At 33.6% G+C, this 8,433-nt stretch overlaps 1 protein-coding gene across 1 annotated transcript; it reads right to left on the reverse strand.

Moving 5' to 3' along the window:
• Positions 1 to 3,703: 3,703 nt before the first annotated feature.
• LOC127790946 (uncharacterized) lies at positions 3,704 to 7,983 on the reverse strand. The gene is made up of 4 exons (XM_052320681.1): positions 7,626 to 7,983; positions 4,853 to 4,918; positions 4,598 to 4,679; positions 3,704 to 4,204 (listed from the first exon to the last, which is right to left on the reverse strand). Exons 1-4 carry the CDS (start codon positions 7,981 to 7,983, stop codon positions 4,138 to 4,140), a joined length of 573 nt encoding a protein of 190 aa, XP_052176641.1. The 3' UTR covers positions 3,704 to 4,137.
• Positions 7,984 to 8,433: the final 450 nt, after the last annotated feature.

The raw sequence follows: 8,433 nt of genomic DNA on the forward strand, positions 1-8,433 counted from the left end.
TGTCGATCGTTCCAAAACTTGCTCTCGATTGTTGAATGTTGACAACCCCTGCATCAAAGTTGTCAACCATTCTTCAAAACTGTCGACCGTTTTGTCTAACATGTCGACCGTTATTTGAATTTTTAAGCTAATATGTCGAATGTTTCTTTGAAAATGTCGACTGTTTTTGTTCTAAAATCTTCCAATGACTAGTTTCTCCACTATTCCAAGTTGCTCCTTCCACTACCAATGGCAAGATTCTTGAAATGGGTCACCAAGCATTCTATAAATAGAAGTCAAATGGATGCTTTAACACAACCAAAAGAATTGCTTTCAAACTTTCAAATGTTTATTCTTTCAAGAGCTTAAATGTTTCATTTGTTCTTTATTTTTGTCTCTATATAGGTAGTGGATTATGTTTGATTTAAGTCAAACCACTATATATTGCTTGTGTGTTTTCTTGTTTTTGTTCTTGTTTTACTTGTAGCTCCAAGCAATTATCTTACAAGCATTAGAATCTCATTTTTCACCAAAAAAATTTCAAACTTCAATCAAATTTTTTAAATAACTCAATTCACCCCTTCTTGGTATTAGTGCCATTGCTATACAAACTTAACATCTTCTTCCTGACCTTCTTTTGGCCATTTGGCTAGGCTATTTTTAAAGAGAGCTTTAAGTTGTCTTTAACTTAAAGCCTTTCAAAGCTTTAAGTTATATAATGCTTTATGCTAATGAAGTGTTTGGATAAAATGTGCTTTAAACTATTAGTTATAAAGTTATGTGTTTGGTAAAAAAAAAGTTTATAAATCGTGGAAAGTTATAAAATGACCAAAAAGTACATATCACTATTTGTGCAAACAAATTCATCAAAAAACAATTATAAGGAAAAACATAATCAATTATATTTCATAATTATACTTTGTAACAAAAAATGTAACATATATCATTATTTAAATCTATGCTTAATTTATAAATTTATGTCTAATTAATAGATTTTTATATATCCAACAATATATTTGTATAAACTATATATTTATATAAATATAAATGTACATATAATTATAAATTAAAAAATATAAAAAAAACAAAACAAAACCTACCGTCGACAATTGCATCCGTCTAGGGGCAGATCCAGGAATTTAGGTTAGAGGGGGCTGAAATTTAAAAAATTAATGTAATAAAATTTTTAAGTAATCAAAAAGTCAGTACAATATTAAATTTGTGCTCGACGAGGTTTTAAAACAAAAAATTCATTAAACTTATACTAAATTGATTTTGCTCACTATGAATTGAAATACTTTCACTAGTGTGATCATCTCTCTTTTTGAAAAAAGATAATAATATTTTTCCTCTCTTATTGTTTCATTCTAAATTCTAAGGATACACAAACAAAAAATAGCACAATTTAATAATCCAACAATTAAAATATTTAATTCAAAATTTGAGGCAAATGAAAGTCTAATACAACAACTGTATTTCTAGAGTTTAAACAAGAGAAGGCAAAAGTATGGTCAATTCAAATATTCAATAATAGATTCACAATAACAAATTTTAGGCTTCCAATAACAAATTTCAGACTTCCAGCCACGCCAATTTCTAAGTTCCTAACTAAATGCAGTAGTCAAATAGGTAAGCAGACACAAAGTTAGCAGAAAATCACTTACTTAAAACTTGAAAAAAGATAGCAATTTCAACAACAAATCAAGCATAAACAAGAAAAAAAAATATGGGCAAAAAATAAAAAAACTATCTACATTTAGCTATCAATCGAGAGAATCAAACAACTGAAAGAATAGAAAACATACCTGGGCAGCTGGGTTCGAATGAAGCAAATCTGGAAGCTTGGGGGGGTAAAACGAAGACCTGAATCAGAGGCAGGGCAACGAGCAAGAGGGCAAAGCCGACTGGCCGAGCGAGCGTGGGGGCGAGGGTGAGGGCGAGCGAAAGCAAGAGAAAGGCAATCAGGCAGAGAGCGAGGGCGAGAGAAAGGCAGCGAGAGCCGGAGGGCAAGCGAGAGCAAAAGAGGCAGAGAGCGAGGGCGAGCGACAGCAAGAGAGGCGGAGAGCGAGGGCGAGCGACAGCAAGAGAGAGCCAGCGAGGGCGAGCAAGAGCAAGAGAGAGGCAGAGAGAGAGGGCAAGCACGAGCGAACGAACAAGAGAAGAGAAGGCAGAGAACGAGAGGCAGTGAGGGTGAGCCGTGAGCGAGAGCAAGAGCGACGTCGAGAGAAGAAGGAGAAGAGAGGTCGAGCGAGGCCGTGGCTTGCAGGCAAGTGGGTGGGCTGGGCTAATACTAAATAATTAAAAAATTTACTCTATAAATTTTATTTTTGTTACGGGCTGCCCTGGCTTCAACCCAGGATAGCTCACACATAGATTCACCCCTCATTGGTGGAATAACATCAATCGATTACAAATCTAGAATCCAAAAAGAAAAAGAACAAGAAGAAGAAGAAGATGACTACGTAAGAAACGAGATGACAATTCCAACAAATGGTGACTTACAACTGGCAAACAAGGAATGACGAAATTGGTAAGGAAATCAGAGGGACATTGGTTGAAATTTTCAAATTTATTTGAGAGTATATTTGTCTTTTTCTTGATGAACATTAGCTTTTTATGCATAAATTTTAAGCTTCAAAAATAAAAGCTGGCCCCCTATGACTTTTACAATCCTTGGTGTAAAGGCCTTTAAGCTAGCTAGCATTTTAACTATTTAAGCCTAGCCAAATAGGATAACCTTTTCAAAAAAAATATGTTCATAGATTTAAAATTGGTGTTCACCAGCTTTTAAGCCTAATCAAAAAAGTGAATGTATTTCCCAATTAACACAGCTTATTAACTCAATTAGACAGTTCCACAATTACATTCTGGTTTAGCAATTTACATGCCATGTAAAACAACATACAAGTCCTCAATGTCCTTTCCCGCGAAGCTGAAGAGTCACTTTGGACAGTCTTTACAAAATTTCCTGCCAATTGGCTGTGGAAATAATCGGAAGTTAGGACATCAAGGAAGTATAAAATTCATAAAGTGAAAGAAACAATATTATTCATGATTTTATATAATCTATAAATAACATACAAGTATATACAATCAATACAAATAAAGTGATAAATAAGATATCGTTCTCTCATATATTGATTACTAACTTTTTAATTATTAAAATTATTCACAATTAACTATATTAGCATTTAAGAAAATTAAACCCTAAATTTTGCATTAGAAAGAATAAATTAAATAACAAACAATTACTTAAGAATTAAAAAAACCAATTGATTAAGACTTAAAGTTTTCTAAATTCACCTAACAAATCCATTTTATCAAATTGCCTCAATTTTTTTGTTAATTAGATTACAAACTATGTCGAAAGAACACTCTAATTTATTAGTTAGCTTATGTCTAAGTCTAACAAGTTTATTCAACTAATCTAATTCACTATATTTGAATGTGAATTAGAATTAGAGAACAAATTAAATATCGGTACTCATTATATTAAAATTTTCATTACAAATATAATAAAAAATTACATATGTAATCAAGTGAATGTGTTCCCCAATTAACACATATTAATTTGTTCAAAGTCTATTACTTATTTATCTACGTCTAACATCATAAAAAATCTCAAATCATGTAATTAATTATCAAATAATTACAAGCATTAATTTTAAAACAAAATAAACATAATTAATGTAACAATCACAACAAAAAAATTAGTAACCAATCAAATTTCAATGGATAGGATCTTTTAAAAACCTTAGACAATTATTTAGTCACTCATAATAAATAAAATATTCTCAAGATCAACCAAGACTTGTTACATAATTAAAACTCTAAACAATTAAAAAAAACAAAAAACAGAAGCTCAACAGAAGAATAAAGGAAGGTCCCTGTCCAGATCTAAAATAGATCTGGGTTGCAACGGATCTGGAACCGATCCGAAACAGATTTGCTCTGCGGCTCCTTTTCTTCCAGAACCCAATGCCGCTGCCTTCTTCAATCTCGTGCACCGCTTTTCTTCCTCAATCGCTTTGCGCTGCCCAGCCTCAATTCCCTCACTGTCCTTTATATATTTAATATATATATATATTATAATTTAATATATAATTATTTAAAATATTAATTATTTAAGATATTATAAAGTTAATTTTGAAATTAACTTTATAATATCTTTTTTTTCCCTTTTGTGTTTGTCCAAATCTTCAAATTCATTTCCTTTGATGGATTCCTACAAAAAAAATAAAATTAAAATAATGTAAAATCTATATAAACACATATTTTATGTAAAAAAAATAACACAAGATTAAAATGAAAATTAGATAAAAATATGTATACAATTAAAGCCTATCAAATATCAAGCAAATAATACATTTATTTCTTCCAACTTCAGTAAGTGTGTAACATTGAAGCAATATTCTATACTATTCACACTTTGTGGTTGTTTGAAAATTCTATCAAACAAACCTATTCACGATGACCGAATACTTTAAGCACATATATGACAACCAAATGCTCAACAGCATCACGTGAACGTTTTAGTAACCTCTTACAGGAGATGTTTTGACATTCTATGTTAATCAAAAGATGTACAATGTAAGAATTAAAAACAAAAAGTGCCTACCTGTCCAGCAGCATTTTTAACAAATGTTGGTTCATTTGAAAAATTGTCCTGATCAATAACTCTTCCACATAGAGGACAATATCTGAGGAGGAGAAGGAATAAGTAAGGGTAATCAGCTTCAATGTAGTTCACACGGTTGTCTGCCACACCCAAGTGATATAAAACTAGAGGAGATAAAAAGTTTTCTAAAAATGCATTAACCAACAAGAAGGAAGAATTGAAAAATAAAATAACTAGCTTGTTTAAGGTACTCACAAGAAACCTTCACAGAATGTGGGCCTCTCACAATTTTTGGCACAACAGCTACTACACCACACCATTCTGGAATAGCACAAACTAGCAACAAGAACTAACATGAGTTGAGCTTTCTTGAAGACAAGGAAAACAAAATTTCCAATTTGAATCATAGAAAAGGAGATCAAACACACACAAGTGATTGAGATGTGCAACTGAACTCTAAAGTTTAAACCAAAAACAACTCAATAAAATGAAATTATTCTGTTAGTTATTCAGTTCAAATTAGTACACCAAGAACAGAGAGAAACAAAACCAGCAAGTCATGTACGACTTCTCCTCCGGTAAATATTCCCTCTGTCAAACACAAGGGCCACCGCCCCTCTCTACAAACTGTGGCAAAGCAACGCCGTCCAACGCCACAAACAACCACAGCAAAGCCACCATCGCCACCAAGCTCCACCATCACACGCGACAACCACCTCAGCCGCCTCTGATATCTCCAACAATTGACACCATCTAAGCTTCGGTCCCTTTGATAAGGCTTCTAGCGACCAGTTTTTTGATATATACACACATTTGAGGTGGGGTTCTTCAAAAAATAAAACCTAGATTTACTTAGATTCAACTGTTAAATCTTTTTGATTTTCGGATATGTTGGTCACTGGCACAAAGGTAGTTCGATGGTTGGAACTTGCTGTGGACGGTGACCGTCAATGCTTTCCAAAAACAGTATTTTGACCAAAATATTAATATTTAGATCTATCCTGTTGGATAATATCAGTTTTGGATATATGAACCACCGCAATCGAGTGAATCCAATGACCGATCCCAGTCATCAAAATTACAAATCTGCAGTGGCTAGTGGCAACACTAAGGGGCTGAAAATAAATTTTTAGATTTATGAAAAACTGAATATTGGATCATTTTTTTGGATATGTTAATTAGCTCAACAGAAGGAATACTATGATCACTTCTAATCACTGGGACCACTAGCTGACAGAGTGACACCACCATGAAACTGCCCTTTCAACTAACAGGCCGTTTGGCTATGTTAACTAAGTTTTGGCTAGGTCTTGGACTTTAAAATTAGGCCTTGACCCTTTAAAATAAATGTGCCTTAAAAGTTTTTCAGGTTTTGAGTTGGGCCTTTAAGCTTATAAATGATATGAATTGACCCTTAAGGTTATAAAATTACGAAATGACCCTTAAGTTTCAAAAATTATAATTGGTCCCCAAAGTGTCTCATATTCTAAACTGGATATTAAGCTCTAAAACATATAAAATTGACCCTTAACCAACTACTTGACCTTATTGATTTTATGGAATTTTTAAAGCAATTCAAATGTAATATTCTACAAGTATATAATAGATATATTTTAAATGGTAATCTTAATCTAGGAGTTACAAGCCTAAGTAAAGTGGGTGAGTCTTTGAATTTAAAATGAAACCATAGTATTTCATAGAATGCTATTGGACATTTATTCAACCCGACCAGAATATTACCAATTTGATTGTACGAGTAACCCTTAATGTTCGCGATGTTAGGTTGTTGGAGGATACACTGTTATTTGCTTCGATTATGTCACGACCCCCAGGGCTATAGAAGTAATTGTTTCATGCATGTATTTTTCTCGGACTGTACCTTAGGCTGCTGTAGTATTGTACCTTCAATTTGTTACTAACTGAAAGGATATAACAGCCTATAAATAGGTTGTAGTAGGAGAGAATACGGCATTGTTGAATGAATTGAATTCTGATTTTCCCTCTCAATTGTTCTGATCTCTCTCCCGATCACTCTGATTCTCCCTCTTTCTCTATTCTGACTACAATTTCTCCCTCTATTCTTGCTGAATTTCCCTCTCTTTCAGTCTAATTCTCCCTCAATTTCCTCCAAATTCCATTCAAAACCCTAGGATCGTGACAGATTACAATAGTATTGTGTCAAGACCAAAGTAGGGTTTCCAATGTAGAAACGAGAAAGAAGAATGGAAGAAAGAAACAAAGAGAAAATAGAGAGAAAAGAGAATTGAGAGACAATTTGAGAAATTGTATTGAATTCTTGTTCACTCTCAATGCAAGTTGGTTAGCTTTATATATAGGCAACCAACAACAGTTACAGATAAGTTACAGGATGTAACTAATTCTTTGTAGAGAAATAATATACTACAACTAGTCCCATAATAACCCTACATCCTACGAGATTGTTCAAACGATCTTGAACAATATGAGCAAGGCACTAAGAAGCTAGCCTAGGAAGGGCTTAATTTTGCACAAGTGGCTCCTTTAATGTTATTTGTTAATGTTAATGTTTCTTAGAATGCTATTGTATTTGATAAGTTAATGTTAGTTTTGCACAAGTGGTTTGTTGGCCTTGGGTTCAACATTGGTCATCGACCTAATTTTCGAGTTGTAACACTACATGATCAAATTTTGGTGTCAAACTACTTAATACTTTTGTAACCACAGTTTCATCTATAATATTTTCATCATACAATTTCATCTATTATTATCTATAATGAAAAAGACACACCCATTAAAAAGATCAAGTCTTTTAAGATAGATGTGTCTTAAAAAAGGGTTATAACGTTTCAGAAACAACATAACCTTTGAAGCTAAAATAGCTAAAATACATGTCTCTTTAAATTTAAGAGTACATCTCTTTAAGACCAAAGGACATGTCTCCTGGTAACACAAGTATATGTATTCATTCTCCATCCTTATAATATCTATCTAACCATTATCTATTATATATAATGAAGCCGGAGAAGGAGTTTATAAACAAATATGTTACCTAAAGTAGGTCGATGGCAGTGGCAGGTCAGCCCGGATGGTGGCAGTGAGGCGGTCGCGAGGGTGGCCGGATGGTGGCGGTGATACGGCACTCGGTTGTGGGCGATAATGGCTATATCGCAGTGGCCTTCCGACGTCGCGCCGGTCAGAAGGAGTTGGTAGCCGGTAGCAAACGCCACCGCCGTCGGAAAAGACGATAGGGGAGAAGGAGACTGAACCGCACTCTTTAAGGGTTTTCGAAACCTTAACTGAGGCCCTTTTATAGCAACGCCCATGGAACAATATGGGGCCCATAGTTGGAGCGAGCAAAGCCCGCCCAACTTACAATCCGGCCTTGGCCATTCAGCCAGCGTACTCATGGGCTGGGCTGTTGCCAGCCAGGTTTCGTTTTTCTCTTTTTTTGAATATTCAAAATTACATGTATTTAAATAAATAAAAATCATTGCAACATGGATTTTTTTCTTTGTTCTTTTCTAATTATTATTAATTTTGATATCAATTGTATAATTTACTTTTTAAGAAACACCAATTTAATTCAACATATTCAATTTTATATAAATAAAAAATAAGTTTTATGCACTATTTTTCATGTTGGTTTCTTGCAAATTTCTCATCTAGTTGAGGAATCAAACGATTTATCAATTCTTACCTTTGATAAACTAATGGGATCTTTGGAAGCCCATGAAACTAGATTAAATAGGTTAACAAAGAAAAATTAAGAAAGAGTCTTCCAAGCAAAAGGGAAGATAGCCATAGAAATAAAAAAAATTTGGTGGCAGAGGTTAAGGCAGAGGTGGATACAGAAGTGG

This window comes from Diospyros lotus, chromosome 14 (assembly GCF_014633365.1).
Source record: "Diospyros lotus cultivar Yz01 chromosome 14, ASM1463336v1, whole genome shotgun sequence".
Classification (NCBI taxonomy): Eukaryota; Viridiplantae; Streptophyta; class Magnoliopsida; order Ericales; family Ebenaceae; genus Diospyros; species Diospyros lotus.

What these genes read in the sequence shown, in the direction of transcription:
- LOC127790946 (XM_052320681.1), bottom strand. Translation starts at nt 7,983, where the DNA reads ATGAGTACGCTGGCTGAATGGCCAAGGCCGGATTGTAAGTTGGGCGGG. An exon ending in ACATTCTGTGAAGGTTTCTT is followed by an intron (nt 4,680 to 4,852) that starts GTGAGTACCTTA and finishes TCTCCTCCTCAG; the next exon opens with ATATTGTCCTCTATGTGGAA. An exon ending in TTAAAAATGCTGCTGGACAG is followed by an intron (nt 4,205 to 4,597) that starts GTAGGCACTTTT and finishes TTTTTTTTGTAG; the next exon opens with GAATCCATCAAAGGAAATGA.